At 47.8% G+C, this 25,096-nt stretch overlaps 1 protein-coding gene across 1 annotated transcript in view; it reads right to left on the minus strand.

The window, feature by feature from the left end:
• FAT2 (FAT atypical cadherin 2) overlaps positions 1–25,096 on the minus strand; it is a 36,824-nt gene that overhangs the window by 2,048 nt on the left and 9,680 nt on the right. The window contains exons 4-21 of the mRNA XM_042881806.1: positions 24,606–24,917; positions 23,804–24,014; positions 21,783–21,940; positions 20,779–21,054; positions 20,138–20,348; positions 15,091–19,143; positions 12,607–12,803; positions 11,070–11,223; positions 10,708–10,941; positions 9,448–9,837; positions 8,528–8,742; positions 8,040–8,177; positions 7,384–7,527; positions 6,528–6,725; positions 4,829–5,636; positions 4,060–4,205; positions 2,227–2,668; positions 922–1,075 (exon numbers count right to left, since the gene is read on the minus strand). Coding sequence (XP_042737740.1) covers positions 922–1,075; positions 2,227–2,668; positions 4,060–4,205; positions 4,829–5,636; positions 6,528–6,725; positions 7,384–7,527; positions 8,040–8,177; positions 8,528–8,742; positions 9,448–9,837; positions 10,708–10,941; positions 11,070–11,223; positions 12,607–12,803; positions 15,091–19,143; positions 20,138–20,348; positions 20,779–21,054; positions 21,783–21,940; positions 23,804–24,014; positions 24,606–24,917 — 8,441 coding nt within the window. The remainder of the gene's footprint in view (positions 1–921; positions 1,076–2,226; positions 2,669–4,059; positions 4,206–4,828; positions 5,637–6,527; positions 6,726–7,383; positions 7,528–8,039; positions 8,178–8,527; positions 8,743–9,447; positions 9,838–10,707; positions 10,942–11,069; positions 11,224–12,606; positions 12,804–15,090; positions 19,144–20,137; positions 20,349–20,778; positions 21,055–21,782; positions 21,941–23,803; positions 24,015–24,605; positions 24,918–25,096) is intronic.

The raw sequence follows: 25,096 nt of genomic DNA on the forward strand, positions 1-25,096 counted from the left end.
CCCCCCCCCCCCCCCCCCCCCCCCCCCCCCCCCCCCCCCCAACACATGGCATCCTGCTCTGAGCCCTGCTTTATGCCACAGGGATGCTCTGTCCTGGCGCAGAGTGCCAATTACCTCTGCTGTCAGCAGATCTTGACGTTTACCACGGTGCTGTTCAGAAGAAGGCCACGTTATGCAGAACAGCCCCTTTTGGGGAGGTGTTTTATGGAGTATATACAGAGCTGAGACTGAATTTTGATACTCTGCCCTTCTGCACCCCACACACTCTAAGTATTCCCCTTTCCCATTCTCCAGCAGGACAGAAGATTTTCCTTCTATCCCTTCCAGCAGCAATGACCTCCCATATTAGGAGGGATATGCAATAACTGGCTTTTCCTTTTTTTTTTTCTTTCTTTTTTTTTCCCCCCACATTACTGTTACTGAAGAAGCCCTTCGAGTTTTTTCATTCTTTTATTTCTCAGCCAGGGCTCGAGATGCGTGAGCTGGTCCGCCCAACGCGTGCCCAATGGCTGTGCCCGCAGTGCTGATGACCACAGGTATCATCGCACTGCCACCTAACGCCCGGAGCTGCGCTACTGATTCCTCTCTTGGCATTGATTCAGAGCGCCGGTGTCCATCCTGGCCAAGCGACCCGGCCGGGAGGAGGAGCTGCTGTGATGCTGCCCTGAGCTCCGAGCAGCCCCAGGGCTGCAGGCATTTGGCATGCTCTCACCCACGTATCAGGTGGGGAGGTATATCCCGTGCAGCTCAGCAATCAAGGGATCAGCAGGACAGCTGGCAGCGTCCTACACCTGTTTTTAGGCAGCCCCGCATTGCATTGCTCCCAGGTGGATGCAATGAGCTCCAGAAGCGCACAACGCTCGTTGCTGAGGTCACACTTTCAGCCTTCCATGGGAGCCCTCTGGCCCTTTCAGCCCTTACCTGTCGCCCAGGTACCACTCGGGGCAGTGGCAGGAGTACCCGGAGCCGGAGAGGACGCAGGTGCCGCCGTGCAGGCAGGGCTTGGACTCGCAGGGGCTGTCCCCCAGCTCACAGCGCTCACCAGAAAACAGCCCGGGACAGATGCACGTGTAACCTGCAGAGGTGAGAGGGTGCCGTCAGGAGACTGCTGGGGAGGCGGAGGGTTTGCTGCTGGCTGGGATTTCAGCTACTGTTCGTGCAGCCCTGAGCATGGGAATGCTGCCGGCTCTGCTGAGCTCCCGCAGTCCCTCTGCTGGCGGTGCCACGTGGAATGTTCTGGCATTCTACCCTGCAGCGCTCTGCAAAGCCTTTGCTGCTCATCGGTAGCACAACTTTAGAGCAGTGTGAGCACGGCAGACCTGTTGCCACATGCGTGCAGTGCTGTGCAGCTGGGACATGCTGGTGCTTGCAGGGCAGGTGCTGGACGTTGCCTGTGGGGCTGCAAGCACGCGTGTTCACATGGCTTTGTTGATGTGCTGGGTTTGACTGTGACCCTCTTGGTGTTCTCACTTGCTTCCATGGCTGCTGGCCCACCCGAACAAGCTCATAGGGACCTGTGTGTGCCTGTGTGGGTAATCCTGTGCCTTGAGGTCCCTGAGCAGAGATCTGTACAAGCTCATGCTGTGTGCCCGTGCTTACACGACTGCTGCAGGAAGGCAGGTGCTCAGGCTCACCACACTGCTGTGGCCTTCCATCAACCCCTGCCCTGCAGAAATGTCCTGCATTGTCCTACAGCGTGGGGGTATGCCTGGTGGGTGGGATAGAGCCTGGTGCCAAGCCCCCGCTGAGCACTTGTGCCTCATGCTAACCTGCGACGCTCATGTGCAAGCTCACAGTTTTCCCAGATACCTTCCCATAGCCCCAGGGAGTCACTGACTGCAGTGGGAATAGATGAAGATCTTGGCTCATTTCTGCCCAGATACCATAATTGCGCGATCCCATCTTGCCCAATTCCAACTCTGCTAATGGCTCCTCAAGGAAAGAGGATGTAGGGGGGAAGGTAGAATTTCTATTTGTGCTTGCATTTTTGGCAAAGGTGCTCATTCCTAGGTCATGCCCACTCCTTAGAAATGCTCCTGCCCTGCAGGCCGTCTGATACTGAGAGCCCGGATGATGATCTCATGCCACCAGCTGTTCCTGAACTGAGTCAGCCACCGCTTGAGCCCCTGGGATGGGGCACTTCTCCTTGCATAGGGAAGCATCAAGGTGTTGTGGCTTTCCCTTCTCTCTTGCCCCCCCTATATGTATTCACATATATTCACATACCTCCTCCATGAGTTTCGGAGCACATCCCGTTGTTCAGGCATGGATTGCTGCTGCAGGCACCAGTTGGGGAGCAGCACTGCTTCATCCCCACCTCCTCCATCACCTCCTTGGATTGCCCTTTCCCATGCAGAAGAACCACCTCTCTGCCATTGATGGCAAGTACATCCAGGCAGCCCCTGAACCCCCGTGTGACTCTCTGGGACTGGAGTGGGTGCCGGAGGCCCCCAAAAAGCAGGTCTCGCCTGCCCTGGGATGTGCTGCAGGTCCCTGGCAGTTGGAGGGAGGTGTTTCCCAGGCCATCGACGAGCAGACGGACCGACGCATTCTTCACCTCCAGGAAGACTGAGTGCCACTCCCCATCACTCACAAAACGTGAGGAGGAGAGGTTCCCAGTGTAGTTTCCCCAGCAGCCGTACCCCAGGTGAAGCACCCCATGTACCATCTGCAAAACACATCCCAGAAGTCATGGTTAGCACGCAGGTTCTTGGCAATTCTTAACCTCCTCTGCCCCTGCCTGAGTGTTTTGAGTCAAGAATCTTGAATCCCAAGATGTTGTCTTTTCAACATCCTCTTTTACTCATGCATAAGCTTTGCATGGATCAGCTAAAGCCTAAGAGACTGCAGTCTCATTTATGTTGCCCTCATTTCATCTATGGCCCTTTCCAATCACTGACAGTTTGAGAGAGGTTTCTGCAGAACAAGAGGCAGAGATGCAATCCAGTCCTTGCTCTCCAGCAGGTAGGATGAAGACCATCAAGCTGCTGATCTTCTGAAAGCAAACCACACCAATGTTCTCAGCATGAAACTGGGCCATCAGAAATCCCTGTGGCCCAAGATTCCTCTTTAAAATGCCTATGGAGGAAGGTTAGCTTTCAGCAACTGCTGAAAGGGTGTGAGGATGACAGAGGGAAGGAAGAGCCAGGTGCAGCTGGCACACACCCTAGTAAGGCCTCAGGGCAACATGTGTGTAAATCCCTTTGCACAATTGGCAAGCGCACCAGAGAGCTTTGTCACTTGGCTTTATCCGAAGGAACGTGATCTCACTTCAGATGGGTCTGTAGATTGGGTTTATCAATTTCTGGGTCTGGGAGACAGCTAAGAACTCGATTCCCTGAAGCAATAGCTGACAGGCTGCCAGCTCCTTCTCAGTGTGCCTGACTTGCCATCCTCTTGCTGCTTCCTATTTCTGAATAGCAGATCAGCTTGGTGATTGGAAGAGTGATGTTATGCATGCCCTTGGGAGAACCTGTCCTCTCTACCAAATCTACAAGCCATGGGAGTTCTGATTTCTTTCCGCTTACCGAGTGAAAGAGGGAGATGGTCTTTGAGTTCTGTGTGGGTTCAGCGTGCAAATGGGGAAGAAAACAGTCAGAGTGAAATGTCTGTGGCTCTGCCGGTTCCTTAAACAAGGAAACCACCTGAAAGATGTGACTGTAAAGAGTGGGAGCTGCAAAACAGCGAGTAAGACTCCTGTTTTGTCGGTTCTGTGCACCTGATAAATTCTTTGTCCTATAAATGCAATGAAAGAGAGGGATGAAGAAGCAAGCCACAGGGAAGAAGCCGTGATGTAGGTCTATGATATGGGCATGTGCTGCCTTTACACCAGAGGTCAGTGCAGGCATTCACAGATGGAAGAAAAAGCAATTCACCAGCTGTGGTTGCAGCAGTTGCCAAACTGTGCTCAGCTCTCACTTGTCCTTGTCAAGTCTTATGTGCTCGCTAGATCAATTCCTAAAGATACATACTACTGCATCTTCTTTCTGTGATTCCCTTCCCCAAAACAATTAATGTTTTTCACACTGGAAAGAGACCTTTGTGTGTTGCAATGCATACCTCCAATGTGGCGTGGTCTGTGCCGTTGGCGTGGAACACGACAGCATGGAGCTGGTGGGTTTTCATGCGGAAGTGCATGTGCCAGGACCCCACCTGGGAGTGCTGGTACCAGATGTAGCTGTGGCCCCCAAACCTCACAGCAGTTCCTGGAAGTGGAATGAACAAAAAGTTTCATAGTTGTCGTGCTTTGAGACTGTACCTAGCCTTGCCTCTTCCCCAGCCTGATGCCATTAACTGTCCAGGATCAGACCTGTCCCCGAGCACCTTTTAGGTGCTCTTAGCGCAGTCTGCAACACCCTTGGATTTCCTCGTCCTTTAATACATCTTTATCTTAGCCTACAGTTTCCCCTTACCACTCCTGCCTAAGTGATGTTAACCTCTATCCCTGCTGCCTTGGCTTGTTTCTATTTCTCTAGAGAAATACTCTGAAGTGAACAGAGTATATTAATTCTACTTGCTTTTCCTGGAGTTTATCAGTTTGTCTGAGGCTCAGCAAAATACAGACTCAGGAGCTCAAAGATCAGAAATCTAATCGCTGAGCTTCTTCAGCTGCTAAGTATGAATGACTTTTCCCAATGAGATATTCGTAGAATTGCTTGGGGTGGAAGAGACCTTAGAGATTGCCGAGTTCCAATCATTGTATTGATGCTATTTAATTAATTGCTACGGGAGGTGAATTATATAAATTAAAAAAAAAAAAAAAAAGACTAAGTGAAATTTTCAAGCTCTATAAGGTTTATATCACGAGATGCTACCGAGGATTGCTCACCATTACAGGAGCAGATTTGCTCCAAGCTGTGCCGCGGGGTGAGGACGCTGAGTCGGGCAGTGCTGTATGTGGACATCATGCCTGGGTCCAGTTGGATGGTTTCCTTGCAGACACGGTGGGCACAGTCTGACCCGTGACACGGCACATGAATTGCTTTCTTCATCCGGAGTCCAACGAGCTGGTCCATCTCCCCAGCTGAGACAGTGATCTTGTTGGCAAGGACCCGAGGCTCGTACAAGGAGCCGTGTGGCTCTCCAACGGCCAAGAGCAGATCTACTCCATCAGAGGTAGCTGCAGGCTGTAAGCTGGCCATGTGGATGTTTTGGCGCCGGGTGATGAGGACGTTTCCCAAAAACCTCTGCAGGTTGCGCCAGTGGTCCCCCACAAACTCCTCGGGGGACAGGTGGCGGAAGTGCAGCACCACTGCCTTGTCCAGTGCCTCCTGCGTGAAGCACCACACGTGGATGTTGACGCTGGTGGTGGCTGTGAACGTGCCGTCACTGACCGTCACATTCAGGAGATAATGGCCATGGGGCAGCTTATTGCCAGCAATGATCTTTCCATCTGCAGCTCCGACGGAGAAGCGTCCCTCTTGGGGCACCTCTGCCACCAAAGTGTACACCAACGTGTCGTGGGGGTCTCGGTCCGTGGCGTGAATCTTGCCCAGAACGCCGCCTCGGAAGGCTTCCTCATTTGTGGTGATGAATATCTCCAGGGGAAGTGCTGACGGGGCATACTGGCTCTGCTCTGTCACTTGGATGTTTATGAATGCTGATGAGGACAAAGGAGGGATACCGCTGTCGGAGACCTGACAAATTAAAGAGAAAGCTTCCTTATAGCCGTGTGCTGGCTTTCATGACAGCATGTCTTCCATCATGGAGACTGATCGAGACCTTCCCTCAGTGGTGGGACACTCATCTCTGTGTGCACCTGCACTGAGTGGCTCTGATTTCCTAAGAATTAGTGATCGGTAGAGATGCTGCCAATCTTAAGGGTTTCTGCATGTAACTGTGTGTACAAAGATAAAAGCAGTCATGTACATCAACACATTTGCTCAGATTCCAAAGTATTTAAGCCAAACTTCCATCTCTGACAATATCTGTCTAGCATGAGCCAAGGAAACTCAAAGCAGGAAAATGAGAATAATTGGGGTATAGGATAAGGCTCTGTCATTCTCAGGCAGGTAGTGGTTGAGGTTTATAATAATAATAGTACCTAGCTTCTTTACTGAAGATGTACTTGTTGTTATCCTGCTGTTTATAACTCGCTATCCTTACTGATAACATTGATAATTAATAAATTTACCCTGCAACATTAGACATCTTCTTTAAAAAGGAGATTAAATCACTTCTGGGATTCTTGGATAAAGATTTCAGGATCACAGCCAGGTCTTGCTTTAAACTGGAAGTTGCTGGAATTATGCTGGGAAAAGCATCTGTCTAAGGAAACCACTGACAGAGCATTTCTAGTGATTGTATTACCCTATTTCATCAATGCAGAGGTTTGTTTCCAGCTTCCTGTGGGCAGACTTTGTGGAAAAACAAGCTCTGGACTTGGCTCTTAGGTACGGGATTTTTTCCTGTGTTGGATTTCTCCAGTACCAGACAACTTCCCATCCAGCTGTGCCATCCTAATCTCATTTTATCACTCCTAAACTCAGCTGTGAGAACAGATCCCAGGACAGAAAGTCAGACTTTACCTGGACTTGTAACAGGTACTGCTCTTTCACTCTTCTGTTCAGGATGGATGAAGTCACCAGCAGACCATTTTGGGTGACATCAAATGCCTTCCCGTCGTTGCCCTGGGTGATCTGGAATGAATACGGCGGTCCATTTTCTGGTGAGTCTCTGTCACTCATTATCAGCTCCAGGACACTGGTACCCACTGGGGCATTCTCCTGAAATGCAGAAAGATGCCAGTGGAGAACTGCAGGCAAAGAGAAAAGGCCCAGGAGAACCCGTATTGCCACTGGGCCTTGTGGATAAAGAACAGAGAACCAAATCTCACACCTTGTGTGGAACTCTTGCCAGCAATAGTGCCTTTCATGGCATTACACATGTGGTAGAGTCAACCAGCTAAAAGCAGACAGTTGTGCTGATGCCCTTGTTTTCCCCTTGAGTCATGTCTGTACAGGAGCAGATGAAAGCATGTTTTGGGTATGTTTTTTTCTGAGTACCCATGGGTGTTTTGAGTCCAAGCAGCAACTGGTCTGCATCCAGCAGAGATGGTGATGCTTGACCATGTGCTGAAGTCTGTTCTGTATTTTGTTGTATATGTGGACAAACGCAGTGGACAAAGGGGCTGCTGGCCAGGCTTGGAAAGTGTGAAAGGAGAGAGGAGAAAGAACAGAAGGTGCCTGCAGCCATTGGTAGGAGAAGATGGCATTTGTTGGCAGAACATCTGCCCCCGCAGATCTCAGCAGTTTTTTGTGGCCATGAGCACAAAGCGATTGCGTGCTTCATTGCTGTCCCACCCTTGTGCTCCAGTAGGAGCCTGTGCATGAGAACCTTGGCACCTTGAGACAGGCTGGGATAACAGACAGCGTCCTGGCTTACCTGCACCACCACGCTGTAGTTGAGCTGGAAGAACCGAGGAGGGTTGTCATTGACATCAGACACGTGGACACGCACTGCGACTTCGCTGAACTGAGCGGGGTGGCCGTTGTCTGTGGCTCGAACTGTCAGGGAGTAGCTGGAGATCTGGGGGATACGTAGCATGGGATCACTTGGAGAAGTGGAAGGATGGTCACTTATTCACATTCATGTTTTACTCTCTTGCAGAGTAAAACATGCCTAACATGGATGAGATCCAAGCTGTAAAAACATCTGTCGGCAGCAGTTTGAGCTGCTGCTGCTATAAGAGATTGTCCAGATGGCCAGCTCCTGCTTGTGCGTGTTTTCTATCTGCTCTGGTGCAGAGAAGCATAAACCAGCCATGTTGTTTTCCAGTTTGAGAGCAACTCTTGCCTGACCAGCTTAGAGCACCAGTAGAGCAGACCGCAGCACAGAGTTGTGACCACTGAAGCCTCTACTGTCTCGTCTAAAGCCCTACTTTTCTACAGAAGTATCTGCGGGTCTCGGAAATGAATAACTTGCCTTTTGCTTTCAGTATTACTAGTAGATCATTCAGAAAAGAGCAGGCAGTGAATATAATCTGCTCATTCCAGCTAACAACTGCTTCAGCTTTCTCATTTCCGTTTCCTGGAACTCACCTCCTCCCTGTCCAGGTGCTTGGCAATGCTGATCTGCCCGCTTTTGGGTTGGATGGCAAAATGTCCCAGCGGGTTCCCTTCCACAATTGAATATGTGATCTGATTGTTCATTGTTCCATCCAAGTCATCAGCTGACACCTGTTAGAAGGAAAAACACGTAGGACTCATGGCCAAAGAGCCTTCCTGTGGAGGAATCTCTAAGAACAGGACCTCTCTGTCTTTTAAGGCTATTGGTTTGAGCATGCTTTAAATGAGGAGGAGGAAGGAAAGTGGTTTACATCAGTGTAATTTGCTGTCATCCCTGCCTATGGGCTGTCAGGAATTCTGGCAATCGTTTTTTAAGTCATGCCTCAATCTCAGGTGAAAAATGACACAAACCCGTTGGAACGGCTGTGCCCAAGGAAGAAAAAGGTGCAGAGGGAGAGTAAATAATACACAGCACAAGTAAGAAAATGAGGTTAAAAATGTGGTTTTGTTCATATTCGTACCGTGAGGATGATTTCTCCAACTGCAACATCCTCCCGGATATCAGCAAAGTAAGGGTCTTGGATGAACTCTGGTGCATGGTCGTTGATATCAGTTATGTTGATAACCACCATGGTGACATCGCTGAGAGAAGCTGAGCCCTTCCTTGTGCCCTCAATGGATAAGTAGTACTCATGACTCGCTTCAAAGTCCAAGCTCCCATTTATGTATAAGGCACCTGCAAGGGCAGATGGACAGAAATGGCATGAGATATTTTAAATGTCTTTTAAGATAACGCATACCAGTGGAAGATTGATATGGAGAAATTAGCAGGAGCCTTGAAGACAGAGAAACTGAGGAATGCACCGAATGAGGATGGTACAGACAGAAGCAGGAGGCCGCTCAAGTTCAGCCAATGCTTGTTCCAGGGATCTAACATTGGCCTTGAGATAACAGCTCTTATCAGGTGCTGTGCAAATAAAGCAGTGCTTTATTTGGCAAGAAATCCTGCCTCAGCACCTGCTTGTGGTTAATAGATTGGTAGCTGCATTCATTGAGTGCTCCCTAATAAAACTGTTAGTCTGGGCTACAGGTTCCTCCTGAAATCAGGGTGAGGAGACTTTTTAAATGAAATCAACTTATCTCATGTTTTGAAGTGGAACTTTTCTTCCCATCCTCTTCTCTACCTACTCCTCTTTCTCACGGACCCATCTCAGATCCCAGACATGTAACAGGAATCTTCCCGTTTATTCAGAAAGATTTGGTTCATGGCCTAGTTGATTTAGCTGATGAAATTTAGGGTAGAAGTGAAGACTGTATTCCCTGGCCCCATAGTGTACTCTGTATAGTAGCAGAAGAGATCTGACTGCTTGGAAACAGAAGGGTAATCTGCTTTAGAAAATGAAGCATGCAGGATCAACCTGGACCTATGAGATCATCTTACCTGTGTTTGAGTTGAGCTGAAATTTGCCATGGTCATTGCCGTTCACAATCTCATACTTGATCTCTGTGTTCTCTGTATTGTCTCTTGTCAAGGCTGACAAGTTGAGGACCTCTGTACCCACAGGCACGTCTTCTTTCACCATGGCCACATATTCAGGGGCCAGGAAGACAGGTAGATATTCATTTAGATCCACGACAGAAACGGTGACAGTGCCAAGAGCAGAGAGGGGCTGTGGGGTGCCCTGGTCGGTGGCACAGACCGTCAGCTCAAAGGCAGAGTGCTGTGAGTCCTTCAGGGGCTTTTCCAGACGGATCACCCCTGTGGTTTCCTCAATTGAAAAGTGTCCATTGGCAGAGTCAGAGAGGGAATAGACCACCTCGGCATTGAGACCTGCAAGGGTAAGGGACGGGCTGCATAAATTTATGGTTAGGAATGCTGCTGGTATTAATTCTTATATCCAGAAGGATGACATATGCCTAAGTGAGATAAAATTTCTAGGGAAAAGGGACTGTATGAACAACTTCTTCAAATGTGCCCCTGTCCACCCACATCCCTGTGTTTTTAAATGTCATTTTCCTTCATCTCTGCTTCCAAACCAGATCTTGCTTTTATATCATGTAAGTTCAGTTTCTGCTCAACACCTTTCTTAGAAGCCTTTTGTCTCTATCTGAGAATCTTTTGTCTTCCAAGGACTTCGCCACCCATTTTCGGTGGTCCTATGTGGAGCCAGAAATTGGACTCGATGATTCCTACAGGTCCATTTCAACTTGAGATATTTTATGGTTCTCCCTCTCCAGACACACAGCTCCTTTTTTCCTTATTATGCCCATTTTGTCTCCATCTTTCATATGATTTCTATCCAGTTTGGAGCTGTGTGTCAGGAGAGGGTTTGGAGGGTGTGTGAGGGACATGGTTTAGTGAGAACTATTGGTGATAGGTGGATGGTTGGACTGGATGATCTTGAAGGTCTTTTCCAACCTTGGTGATTCTGAGATTCTCTGTCATAGTTCGTGCTGTGCATCACTGTTACAGTTGATGAGCTTTTCCTTGAATTCTGTGCGTGTTTCTACAGATACGCATTTCTGACAGGTGCTGATGCCAGCCTGCTGGTCAAGAACATGTCAGTGATGAGATTCAGGCGGGCTCTTGCCAAGACTCACTCATCTATGCCCATCGCTGCAGCCCTTCCCTAGCTTTTACAGGTTTCTATTCAGGATGAAAGATGGACTTTGCTAAAACGTAGATCTCACCCTGACTCACCTTCATCAAGGTCCCTGGCGGATACCACAGCAATGGGTGTTTTTGTGGTGGTGTTGTCAAAAACGGCGACGGCGCAGTGGCTGGGGAAGAATCTGGGTGCGTTGTCATTGGTGTCCTCTACGGTCAGTGTTATGTCTGCCTGGCACGAGCGGCCGCCGCCATCAGTAGCTTTGGCAACCAGGTGGTAGGTGGGCTTCTGCTCCCGGTCAAGAGGTGCAGAGGTGGTCAGTTCCCCTGTGGGAAGAAGTGGGAAGTGGTCACGTGTCCAGCAACTGCAAACCCTACTGCATTAAGCCTCCTGCAATGTAATGAGCCCCAACTGTGCAAAGGAGGAAAGCTTTGTGTGCAGGTCCTGATCTCACCTGTGTGGGCGCCCAGGCGGAACTCCTCTGCGCCGGGGCCGTGCAGGCTGTATGTGATCTGGGCATTGCTGCCAACGTCGGGGTCGGTTGCTGATATTTTCAAAATGAAATGACCTGGCTGAGCATCTTCGGAGACTCTTCCCGTGTAGAATATCTGGCAAGGACAGAAGGTATCATTGGCATCTGATCTGTCTCCCAAACACCATATGAGGAGGAATGGAACAGGAGAAGCTTTATAGAAAAAGGTAAAACGTGGTTTGCAGAAAAACACAAGGTGCCTTATGTCTTGGTGCTGTGAAAGATGACCACAACACCAGAGTATATGAGCCCAGACTGGAGGACCAGCCTATTACATTTGGGACTTCTGTGGCCCCATCTGGAACAGCAGCCAACCACAGCTTGCGAAGGATATAGGCCTCAGGGAGAGAGGTTTGGAGATGCAGAAACGTGACCCATGATTAAACTGATGATTGCTAACAAGCTTTATGATATTAAAAAGAAATGTCAGTAATTGCTTTGACTATGACAATCCATAATAGGCTGTTGAGTAGGGTAAAGCAGCAGCCTGTGGTGGTTAGGCACTGGAGTGGGCTGCCCACAGAGGTGGTGGAGTCACCGTCCCTGGAGATGTTCAAGTACTGTGGAGATGTGGGTTTGAGGGATGTGGTTAGTGGGCATGGTGGGGATAGGCTGACAGCTGGGCTTGGTGATCTTAGAGATCTCTTCCAACCTTAATGATTCTGTGATTCAATTTTGACACTTGGACTGACAAATGATGTAGTGAAGGTCAGGAGCAGACTATGAAGGCTACCTGCAAACCTCCATCTCTACCTCTAAGAACGGGCTAGGCAGTTTCAGTAAAAATGGACCTTGTTTGCAATCAGGTTCTCTCTATGACACCTTTAACTTCTTCTAAAGCCTAGATTTTTCTTGTTAGCAAGTGCTAGATAATATATGTAGTTTCTTTTATCCTCCCTCTTATGTCAGGCTATGAATGCTGCTGTGGGTGCATTTCAGCACCTGCTGCTGGTCTGTGCTGGGACACATGGAGGCCAATACTTTGCATCGTGCCTTTGAGAGGAGGGCAGCTAGTTCCAGGGTGTGGGCTGGGACCAGTGAGCTCATTTCACTCAAGCCTCTGACTCTCCTTTGGGAAGCAGCCTCTTCTGTTCTTTCTCACCATGAGTAAAATCCATACCAGTGATCAACTCTTCACAGCTACAGCTCTCCTGATGGGAATCTTTCAACTTAGCAGGATATACAACTTGGTAATTTACATGCCCCAACCCAGAAGGCTTCCTGGCATTGTTTATCTCCAAAAATTATCCTTCATAATGCTTAGGTGTTCACTTACTGCTGGCAAACATGCTTGGAGGCTAAATTTAATGTTCTCGCTTGACGTGCACCTTAATTAAAATTGCTAAGTATAATCAAAGCAACCGGATTGTGTGAGAAACATGACAAGCCAAATCCTCTCAGCATGTGCTCTTTCTGCCTTTTCTTTCTGCCCCCTGATGTAGCAGGACAGCCGCCTTACCTGGCCGCACTCAGGGCTGTTGTCATTGATATCCAGAACAAAAATTTCTACTTCGGTGGTAGCCTGAAATTTTCCATCAGAAGCCATCACTTTGAGGAGATATTTCTCTGTATCTTCTCTGTCCAAAGGCTTCTTGGAAGAAATTGTCCATTCTCCCTCAATTTGGTCAACTGTGAACTGTCCTAGCACATCTCCTTCTAGAAGGGGCAAGAAGAAGAAAATAGACATTTACTGAAGTGGTAAGAGAGCGCTGGCACAGGTAGTCCAGAGAGGTGGTGGACAACCAAGGTCAGGCTGGAGAGGCTCTGAGCACCTGGTGGAGCTGTGGGTGTCCCTGTTCATTGCAGGGGAGTTGGGCTTTTTAAGGTCCCTTCCAAATCAAAAGGTTGTATGATTGCAGGGATGGTGTAGATGTGGCTACTGCCAGTCCCATATGAGAGCTGGAAGACTTGCATTGGTGCCACAGAAAGGACACTGGTGTCATACCATCCCCGTGGGGGGTAATTGGTCTACTGCACAGCTCAGAGATACCCTGTGTGTTTCTGCTATTCACTGAGTATTACGCTGGGGAAATGGATGGGGTGGAAAGAGGAAACAATTCACAATTTCGTAAATGTCTTTGTAATGTTCTGCAGATATGCATATTCATTGCTGGAAAACCACATTGTCTCACTCTCCTAAAACGTGTCAGCCTTTCTTGGTGTACGTTCCTAAAGAGATCTGAGAGTTGCAGATGCCTTGGAGACATCGGTTAGGCTTTGTTGCTATATAACACATATAACCTTTAGATGCATTTAAATCTAGAGCTGCTTTTCACTCCATAAGACCCAGTTGATGGGAGACACAGTAAATTGAGACTGGACAGGCTCTCCAGTCTGCCAGATTTGTGCCTCTCCTGCTACTGTCATGCAAAGTGGATTTTAAAAGGCCTCTGGCACATCTCTCTTGTCTGGCAAGGAACTCATGTCCTCTGCTGAACCCAGCCCAAGTGACTGGAGAGAGAAGAGAGCACGTTAGGTAATGGGAGGCAATGCAGAGAGCTGGCTGCAGGGCTTGTTTGCTTTGGGATCTGAAGGGCTCACACAGCCAGGTAAATTAAATTTGCTCTTTCTTCTTCCATATACACTGTGGAGATGTGGTGGTGAATCTGGAGGTTCAATGAGACATCTGCTGGCCCTCCTGATGCTGCCACACTGCAGCCCTTCCTCAGATCTAGGTCCTGTGTGCTTGAAATCAAGGTGTGTGTGGACAGTGGGAAGTTTGGCTCTTTGTTCACCCCTCATTTCTTTTGCTGTGGTGTTATGCTGCACTTGTATTTATATGGTTGTATGTAAAGTTTGGCCTGAGCTTTGAAGTACAAAGCGGCAAGAATTCAAGGCATCCACCACTAACACGAGTGTGAATTCTCTCAGGTTTAAAACTACTGCCTTAAAAGTGGCAGAAACAATAATGCAGAAATGGATTGACTATTTTCTTCCAAGGGCTTGCAAATAGCTAGACATACCATACACCAACCAAAAATGCCAGCATTCCTCCTTTGTTTTGAATGGTTACTACAATAGATAACAGGCTACAGCGTGAACTTGTTAAATGCTTTGACCCTGAAGGGTCTTCATTTGAGTTTGAACAAACATTTTAATTTGAAGTATCTGTTCCAGGACCCCTTTGGGGTCAAAAAGTACCGTAAAATCAAGCTGCTGCTTGTGCGGATGCACAGCATTCCAGTATAAACTTTTGTAGGTTTACAGCAGTGGTTAATTTTAGTTGGCACTGCTGATGTGTGGAGTCATCTTCCGTGCCTTCTGTTAGCCAAAACTCTCTCAGAGATTGATGTGATAGTCTCAAGTATCCGCCAGTCTGCAGAGCAGTTAGCTGCAGCCATACCTAATTTTTTGATAAGTTAGGGTCAAAGTGGCATCAGAAGGAATAGGTTTAATACCAGAAAGATATGTCTATATGTGTACTTATTAAAACATACAGATAGGCTACATATTTGTGTGATGTGTAAACTGCTCTGCTTGCAGAAGAAAAGTGCAGGGACAAAGAAATTACATACAGACCTCAGAGCCTATGAGAGAAAACCTTCCTTCTGGTTTCTGTCACTGCACTAGATCTTACAGTTACGTAGTTATAATTATTATCTAGTTAAAAAAAAAAATGTAAGTAAATACTTGTATAGTACTGCGTATTTATTTGTTTATATTTTAAGAAATATGGAAGGGCCAGTGGAGGTGATAGCTATTTTAATGATAATTCCATTCAGCCAGTTTAGGGAATGTCACTGAAATTAGTTTCTAAAGAGTTTTGCACACCCAAGGCTCAGTTGACTGATGAGTTAGGCTTCGTCTCCTATTTCCAATAGACTGTCAGGGTGAAGTTGTTTCTGTATCAATACTTTACAAGACAAGGTATCAAAGCCTCAGTTTGACGTGATGCTCTAATAATTCTTGCCCACTTAAAATACTTAAAGTCACGAAAACTCACCAGTTATGTAGCACGTGACCCGCCGATTCTGCTCAGAGATGTCTGCATCAATGGTACTCAGTGTGACAATGACCTGCCCTGGCTCGGCGTTCTCAATTACTGACCCTTTGTAGAAGTCTGAGGTGAACTGGGGAGCATTATCGTTTTCATCAGAGACGGTGACTTCCACCAAGGTTTGGGAAGAGAGCTGGACTTTTCTGCCATGGTCAGTGGCCACCACATAGAAACGATAGGTCTCCTGAGTTTCACAGTCCAGCTCCTTCAGTGTAGTGATCCATCCAGTCTCTCCATCAATGGTGAAGAGTCCCCGGAGGTTGCCAGACTCTGCTTCCAAGCTGTAGGTCACTTGTCCATCACTTCCTGTGTCTTGGTCATTTGCTGTCACTTGAATGACTGTGGTTCCTGATGGCATGTTCTCCATGACAAAAGCTCTGTAAGGATCTGCCTCAAAAACAGGCTTGTTGTCGTTTATGTCTTGCACTTGGATGTTCACAGAAACCAGGGAGACCAGCTCAGTCTCTAGATGTGAGCAGTGAGCCATAACATCAATCTGGTACCACTTGGTGGTCTCATGATCCATTGCCTTTTTGATTTTCAAAGCCCCAGTTTGTTCATCCAGGGTGAACACCTCATCCTTGTTACTTTCTGTAGTGGTTCCCTTCACCAGGCTATATATGATGGGATCCTCTGCAAAAGCTTTGACTGACCCTATTTCTGAACCTTCTGGAAGGTCCTCAGATGCTGAGAATGTATAAAGGGGCTCAGAAAATCTTGGCAGTGTCACTTCCCTGGGGACAATCTGAAGATTCACTGGGACAAGGGAGTTCCAGTGAGGAGGTCTGCCGTCTTCAGCTTTCACCTTGAAGTTAAAGGCTCTGTTTTCCAAACCCACAAGGCTCTCCTTGACCTTAACAACCCCGGTGGCAGCATTGATCTCAACAATATCTTCTGATACATCTTCCACAGAGTCAACGGAGTAAACGACATCTGCATTTGCACCTTCATCAGCATCATAAGCCAGCACCTGAATGACGGGGGAGCCTTTGCTTACGTTGGACTGGATGGACAGTGTGTATTCAGAGGCTTTGAACTGAGGAGGGTTGTCATTCTCATCTGTAAGGATTATTTTGACAGTGCAGAACGCCACCTTCCCACCCCCATCCTTAGCCATGACCTTAATGGCAATGACTCTCTCTGTGGAATTTTCCCTGTCCAGTTTTTGCAGTGTGGTGATGTGGCCTTTGTTATCTATGGAGAACTTCTCATCAGCAAGTTTATTGATGATAGTGTAGTCTATGGTGCCATATGGGCCACCATCTGGGTCAATGGCCAGCAGCTCAATCACTTTGGTTCCTATCTCAGCATTTTCTGCCAGCTCTGCCTCATACATGTTCTGCTGAAAAGAAGGGCTGTATTTGTTGGCATTTGTGGTGTTGATATACACAGGCACAGTGCTCTGGAAAACTCCATCTGAAGCAGAAACTCGGAGACTGTAAGATGATTCCAGGTCCTTTTTGCAGCGGTTGAACATGGATATTATTCCAGAAGTGCTGTTGATGGTGAAATGCCTGTGGTCGTTGCCTGAGAGAATCACATACTCCAGTCGGGTGGTATCTCCGCTGTCAGGGTCCAGGGCCTGGACTTTTATCACAACGTGCCCACACGTCGCCATTTCGCTTACCTTGGCTTCATACTGCAGCTGGCTGAACTCGGGAGGATTGTCATTGATGTCTGTCACGTCTACAATTACCAGGGCATCGCTGCTAAGTGGAGGCATCCCATGGTCTGCAGCTCTCACTTTCATGCGAAACTGCTGAGTTTTTTCATAATCCAGTGCTTGAGCCGTTGTTATTTGCCCTGTGCTGGTGTCAATATTAAAGAACTTGGTAGTATCTGAACCATCATCCAAGATCTGATAGGAGACCACTTTGTTTCTGCCTGAGTCTTTATCAGAAGCAAAGATCTGGACAACAGGAGTATGTGCTGGCATGCTCTCTGAGACAGACGCTGTGTAGATCATCTCAGAAAATACAGGTGGGTTGTCATTGATGTCTTCTACCTCCACCTCTACCCTGGCTTCTGAAAATGATCCTAGCGCCGTGTCTGTGGCCCTAACAGTGAATGAGTGCTTTGTCTCTAGCTCATAGTCCAGCTGTCCTGTGACAGTAAGGACACCAGTTTTGAAGTCAGTGCTGAACAGTTTCAGGGAGTCTTCTTCCATTATGTTGTAGATGAGGCGCAAGCCTTCGGGGCTGCGGGCCTGGATGTGGAGGATGGATGTGTATGGGGGGATATTTTCTGGCACTTTTACTCGGTAATACAAGCTTTGGAACAGAGGGTTGGATTTGTTTCTCACAGTGATCACAACCTCTTCTTCAGCAAGGAGTGGGGGTTCACCGTTGTCCTTAGCAACGACTCGGAGGCTGTATTTGTTTAAAGCATGATAGTCAAGAGGCTTCTTAAGTGAGATGTCTCCTAGGTAGGGGTCAATCCTAAAGTACTTATAGTCCTCTGCAAATGAGTAGGTAATGGCTGCGTTATTCCCTATGTCTTTGTCCGTTGCTGACACCTGAAAAAGTACATCACCTGGCTCCATGCCATCCTGCACTGAGGTGTAGTATGGCACGTTCTCAAACTGAGGTGGGTTGTCATTGACATCTTCTACATAAACTCTGACAGTGGCCTGGGACACTCTCGGTGGTTTTCTATTGTCCTTCACTTCCACAGCTACCTCGTGCACATCTTGTGCTTCACGGTCAAATTTCACACCTTTGGTCTGGAGTACTCCAGATGCTTGGATCATTTTAAATTTTTCCTTCCCATTTAAAAGTGAATAGAAGAGTGGTTCATTTAGCTGATATCCCTTGACCCCCAGAACAGTGAGAGTCTTCTCGTCCGTAGAGTTCTCCATCACAGTTGCTGTGTATACATCTTGATCAAATTTTAAGCCACTACCTTGTGCTTGAGTTAAATTTAGTTTAACCAGAGCAGTACTCTTATATAAACCATCGTCAGCTCTGACCACGAGTTCATGATGATTTCCCAAGCCAGTGGCATTAACAATGGAGAGAAGTCCAGTGAGTGGATGAATGTAGAAAGCATTATCAAGGTTTCCTTCCACGATGCTGTAGGTCACCTCTGAATCAGCATCTTTTGCCTGCACTGACAAGAGCTCCATCCCTGGATGGGCTGGTAACAGGACAGAAAGCTCATAAGTGTCTTTGGCAAAGACCGGAGGTGAATCATTCACATCTTTAACGTGGATTGTGACCTTGGCTGGCTTGGATGCAAACAAACTGGGATTTCCGCTGTCATGTGCGTGTACACTGAAGTGGAAAACTGGGGTGAGCTCATAGTCGATATCAGCACGACTGGTAAGTGTCCCTGTGCTGGGATCTACTGTAAAATATTTTAGTGCTTCTGGTTCCAAGATCTCATAGATGAGCAAAGCATTGGAGTCTTGATCAGCATCTGTTGCATGGGTCACCAGGGGAGCATTGCTTTCATCTAGAACCATGCTTTGTGGGGGAGCATTCTCCATGATCCAGCCGATGAAGGCAGGCTTAACAAAGATAGGCACATTGTCGTTCTCATCTGTGACATAGATAAGCACCATTGTGTCCATGAATGCTCCAGCCATGTTGGTGCCACGAACTTTCAGCTGGTAAAAAGACACCTGCTCAAAATCTAAGCTCTTCTGAGTGGAAATAAGGCCTGACTGATAGTTCACAGAGAACACTCCATCTCCATTTCCATCTTTTATTTCGTAGCTGACTGGTGACAAGCTTGAGGCTGAAACCTGGATCAGAGGAGAGCCAGCAGGAGCAAATTCACTGATCTCTGTGATGTATTCAGCCTCTGGAAATTTTGGAGGGGTTTGATCAGAGGGTCTAATGCGGACATGTACTGTAGCAGAATCTTTAAGCTGGGGGAACCCTTGATCTTCTGCCTTTACAATAAGAGTATATCTCTCTTGCTTGGATGGATCCAGTTTCTGTGCAACTGTAATAATACCAGAATGTGGGTCGATGCTAAAGAAACCTTCCCCGTTACCTGCAAGAAGAGAAATGCAAAGTGAAGAATGCAAACGCCCTGTTGCTCTTGGTTTTCTGTCTTTTCTATTGTGCTCCCAATTTCAGACCTAATTAACATATATACTTTTTTTTAATTAGCAGACTACAATCTTCTTCATTAATTTCTAAATAATTTTCATTCTAAGAACAATGAATCCATTGAGATCTATGGGGTAGCTTTTAACTGAATCAAAAGGTAAATTAGAAGATGAATACTCTTCTAATTTAAGCATATTTAGTGGTGGTAGAGTATGTGTTTGAAACTTCTGCCTTGTGTGCAGAACAAGGTAGCACAGACTGTACTAGTTGCTTCAAGCCCTGTCATGCTTATAATTACCAATACTTCAGGAGCAATTAAATTCCTCAGTCCTTGATCTCAATTGCAGTGAGAAAGATGTAGCAAAGGATGGCTTGTCTCCTACAAAGATTTTACCTGCTAAATCGGCAGTGTGGCACAGCCATAGCTATTTAGGTTTTAATCTTCAGAGTGAATGATAAAATTCTTGCCCAACAAGTTGTCCCATAGAGACCCATCAACCAATGCTGAGAGAGTGCTCCCCTTTCCTCAAGGATGTATTTCATGGTAGAACTAGTGGAAGGGATGGTGGTGGTTGTGTAAAGGCAGTACTTTTGTCTAACAAGGACAGTGATCCGTTGCTCCATTCCCATAGGTTGGAAGATCAGATCTTAAGTTGTTCTAACTTGTCCATTCATATTTTTCCTTTGAACAGTGACTCAACAGTGTCCTTTCTAAGGAAGGATGCTAACATTTCATAATATGGAAATTTCTTACTAGCTATAGTTTTTCTCTGGATAGGAAGGAAATCACAGTGTAGAAACAGAATGGTGAAAAAAATGGCTTTTCACCATTCTTTGCAACAACTAGCAAAAGCTGGGTGGCAGTTTGGTCACCAGCTGGAGAATGGAAATGCATGCATGCTCCTAGCCAAACCACCTTGCTACATGGCCCTCACCTGCCTGCAGAGAGTAGTGGATTTCAGCATTGGCTCCTTGGTCCCGATCAAGGGCTCTGACTTGCAGAATCTCTGTGCCCACTGCTGCTGAATCCAGCGCTTCTGCTTCATAATGGATGCTGCTGAACTGGGGAGGGTGAAGGTTGCAGTTCTCCACGTGGATGATGGCCCGAACAAAGTTCCTCTTGATGGGGACCTCCTGGTCCCGTACCTGAGTGACAGAGAAAGGGCAGGTAGGGTCAAACTCTAGGAGCAGGCAGGTCTTCCAGGATAAGGCTTCCAGAATTTCATCAGGACTCTTAAAAAGGGTGATATGTTTCATTGCTATCAACACTTTGGATGGGGATGAGCCTGCAAGTTTCAGAGCCAAAGCGCAGCCTTGGAGGAGAACGCAAAAATTAACAAATATGCACTGTGTATTCTTGTACAAGAACCCAGTAGCCCTCTGATTAAATTAGCTGGGTGATGTGCTCAGACATTGCTATTTATCCAGGATTTGGTAAAGATTAACACCCTGCTTTCCTCTTTCCTGTCACTCTAGGCAAATTCTGTTTGAAAGACTAGAATTAGCCTAAATTTCTTAAGCAACCAATACGTCCTGGTGAAGCTGGCAGATTTGTCAAGGTTTGGATAGGACTCACCATCACTGTCAGGGTGTGCTGTGGCATCGGCTGGGAACTGAAGCCTTCTGCTGTTGTGAGGGCCCCACTGCTGGGATCCAACTGGAAAAATCTTGTGCTTTTGGGGTCCATGCTACCATGGATGGTGTAGATGAGACCTTTGCCTTTGTCTTTGTCTGTGGCGCTGACTTGAAGGATCTCCCTTCCTGAGGGGGTGTCTTCAGGAATCCTCACCTCATAATGGCTCTCCAGGAACTGGGGGCGGTGCTGGTTGATGTCAATAACGTGGATAAAGGCCTGTGGGGAAAACAGCTCAGTAAGGGCAATGTAACCTTGAGTGCTACTGGACTTATGGAGCCCTGCAAAATCTCCTGATTCCTTTTGACTGGGGCTCTGAGCCCTGTGACTATCACAGCTCCTCCAGCACTTGGGCCGTCCATCCATGGTGATTAGGTCTCATACCTTGGCTGTCCCCAGCCACCATATTGACACTGACTGCATCTGAGGAAGTCCCGACCACGTGTAATAGTTTGCTTCCTTTAACAAACCTGAACATGCCATGAGTGTTTTGCTCAAGCAGGTTTCTTGACATCTGCCAGTGGCCTTGAGTGCCAAAATAAACATGGGGATGAGATGCAAGGTGGCAGGGAATGCACAGCAGGGAAGGCAGGGCTTTGTTTGTTTATTTGGAAAAATGCTTGAAGATATTATCCATTAGCACTGCATTCACGGGAACAGTAGTGTTCCTCACTCATCCTCCACAAACCTTCACAGTGAATTTCCCACAGTAAGAATCACTGATGGGTGACTCATGTTCTAGGCCTTTGCGTGTAGAGAGGGCTGGATTTTTGGCTTCTTTTTATGTATGAAGAAAATGGTTGGTGAAAAATTAAGCTCTGAACACCCTTCCTGACAGTAGCTAAAAATGGGTGAATCTCAGCAGCTGCAGGAACTGGTGCTCAGGAACAGTGAAGTCAGAAGAAAGATTCCCTTTGGCATATACTGACTCTGTATGGGTTTTCTACTACAGCGTAAAGCATTACCTGAGTTTTGATGGTAGTGGACCCATCAGTGACTTCTACTGTCAGGTTATAGCTTGACTTCTTCCTTGCATCAAGGGCTCTTGCAATGACCATACTGCCCGTGCTCTTCTCAATATCAAAATCCATGTCATCGTCACCACCTGGAATAAGAGAGAAATGAAAAAAGGGAAACGGTGAGACAGTTGTGGCTAGATTTGTCTGGAGCTGGCTGCAAGCAGGGCAAACATATTCCAGGAGCTGCCTGGAGATCTGAAGGATGAGGATCTCCCCTCCAGACAGCACACACAAGCCACACATCAAGCTCACACCCAGCCACAGAGAAATGTGGCATGCCAGGCAATGCACCTGGAATGAGGATGTGTAGGCACTCACTCTCGGCATTCAGCTCATCTGGGGTTAGTGCCAGAAGCAAGGCTTCCTCCAAATCTAGAAAGCCAATGCTAAATGTGAGGGATGGACACAGGAGACAGGGTGCACATGAAGAAGATGGGCAAAGAGCTAGCAGGACATGAAGACAAAGGAGTGTGACAGGAACAACAAGGGGATATACAGAAAATGAGGGGGAGGAGAGGAGAATGGATGCGTGGATGCACTCAGTCTCCTGGCTGGATTTGCAAGAGGCCCATCTGACCACTGATTGATTTGCACAAGGTCTCCAGCTATGCACCATCATGAACTTAGCATGGATCAGCAGCCTGCAGGGCTGACCCACAGTCATGCTGGCCTCCAACTCAAGGTCACACCATGGGCATGCCAGCAGTGGTCTTCATGGCCACGGCCAGAAGCCTGTGCTCTACCCAACAGCCCAACTCCTGAACAGTTGGAGAGGCAGAAGGTGCTTCCAGGGTGAGCAGAGCCATTCCAGATGGTCATGGAGTGCTGGAACCGCAGGCCCAAGCAGCAGAAGCTGTCCCTCATGCTGTTGCTGCTCAGCCCTGGCGTGGCAGCCCCCTTCTCATGCTTCACTTGCTGATGGTCTTTCTCTGTCATGCATGAAGCACATTGTTCTGGGATTGGGCTAAAGAGAAGTGGTGCTCTGCCGTTGTATCCTAGCTCTTAGTTCCTCCATTCTTGGCTACCAGATGCTCTGGATTCTGTTTTGTGCTCTTACCAGCTGGGGAAATCTTGGCTGGTTGCTAAATTACATACCTTCCCTTGCAGGAAAAGTGCAGTGGTTGCCAGCCATCTGGACCAGCACTTTCCTGCCGGGAAGAAAACAGAAGGAAGCAGAAAAGAGGAAAAGAGAGAGATCCAGGGTTGTCTTTCCCTGGCAGAAGAGAAGAGGACTCCCTCTGTGTGCTGCCAAAGGGAAAGAGGAAGCCCAGGAAAAGAGAGACAATAAAAATGCTGCTTGGTCAGAGTTTTTGTGTGAGATTGCAGGCAAGTGCAGGTATGTGGTGGGGTAACATTCAGAGGAAGACACTGTTATGCTGCAAGCCCACACAGACATTGCTAATGCCAGGCAAGACTTGCACTTGCACACCACCTCTTGTAGCATTGCATTTCTTGTTGCTTAACTGCATTTATACACTATTATCCCTGCCGTGACATTCTAACGGGGAAAGCTCACCCAATTAAGGCTTTGATGAGGGCTGGCCCTGCAGGCAGTGTCAGGAAGAGGCTGTGCGAAGCAGATTAGGGCAACACTTCAAAACAGCAAATTACAGGATCACAACTGGCCTTTGTTCCTGGACAAGTTCTGCATGCTCACTGCCTGAGACCTGGAGATGATAGCCCACGTCCCCGCTGCTCTGTCACCCAGTGTCCCAGAGGGGAACACTGGCAAATCTCAGAATGTCATTATAAAAAGAGTGTTAGATAATTGCACTTGGCAGCAGAGCCCTTGGGCAGGCAGTGGTCTATTGATGCCTTTTTTGTGTCTGAGAAAGCTTTCTTTGTAGCTCACCTACACCTAAAGCTTCATTAGCTCAGGCACATGAGTGTTGGAAGCCGAAGAGCCAGCGCTCCAGACACCGTGCACCGCTTTCATTTCTGCATCTCACCTGTGATATTAAACCACACTTGGCTGGGACCCATCTCGATGCTGATCACTCCCACCATATGGTTGACGGGATCCGTTTCCATGACGGCAAAGTTAAAGTGGGGCTCATCGAATGCCAGCGGCTCTGAGGAGGGTGCGGGCCGTGCCACCCAGCTGATGTGGAGCCGCACGTGGGAGGAGAGTGGGGGGCTGCCGCCGTCTGTGGCCTTGACCTACCGAGAGATGCAAGGTGAGGGTCTTCCAATGCAAACAACTCTATGATTTTGTGATGTACTGGATGAATTGGGGCTGGAAGGGTATACAAAGCCCTGTGGGAAGCTGCTTCTCCCACCCACCAAGTAGGAGCCTTGAGCCCTGTGTGCCCCCTAAATCCCACAAGATAAATCTTGTCCTAAATCCATGTGACCTAGGTGGAGCCCAAATTCGTCTTGGGCATGGGGCAAGTCTGCTGGATCCAAAGCAGAGAGATGGGTCGCAGCCCTTGTTCTGAAGGCCCACAGGGTATGGGCGAGCTGCAAACCTGAAACTCACAGACTGTTTGGGTTCAGGTCCACCTCTGGATGAGACATGGATCACTGTAGCCATCACTGGGGGTGCACTGAACAGTCCTTTTAAATTTTCTCCTTCATTTTTAATAGCTTCTTATCTTCCACGTTGCTTCTCCCGCCCTTTCTCCCAGTTTTTGTAGCCCACCCTTATCTGAATCAAGTTCTCCCACTGTTGCTTTTCACCCACCTCTTTTCTTATCTTTCCTGTCTCAGCAGCCTTCCCTCTACACCCACTCTGTTTCCCTCTCTTCTCACCGTGAGTATGTTGTATTCAGAGGCAGGAAAAGCCTTCCTGGAGAGCACCATGCCGGTTATGGGGTTGATGGTGAAGATCCCTTCCTCCTCCTCCTCGATGGTGTAGGTGACCTGGCTGTTCTGGCCCTGGTCACGGTCTGAAGCAATAAGCCTGTAGACTGGCAGTGGTGTCTCTGAGGCTTCTCTCTCTGGGAGCTGCACCATGAAGAGCTTGTGGGGAAAACTGGGAGGGTTGTCATTGGCATCCAGGACTTGTATCACCACTCTGCTGGTGGACTTCAGGGCTGGGTCTCCGTTGTCAGAAACAGCCACCTGCCAGCAAGCAAAGGGACAGAGCTGCTTGTTGTGACCTAGGACATGAGCAGCCAGCCTTCATCCTGAAGGATAATGCATGCTGCCTACTACACTTCATCCTGAGAATAACAGGGTTTCCATGTGAATCTATCTTTGTATCTCAGAATTTTCAGAGCCCTTTCTCCTTTCTACAAAGC

The sequence above is a fragment of the Lagopus leucura genome, unplaced genomic scaffold (genome assembly GCF_019238085.1).
Source record: "Lagopus leucura isolate 7727_CA_CO unplaced genomic scaffold, USGS_WTPT01 Super-Scaffold_100030, whole genome shotgun sequence".
Lineage (NCBI taxonomy): Eukaryota > Metazoa > Chordata > Aves > Galliformes > Phasianidae > Lagopus > Lagopus leucura.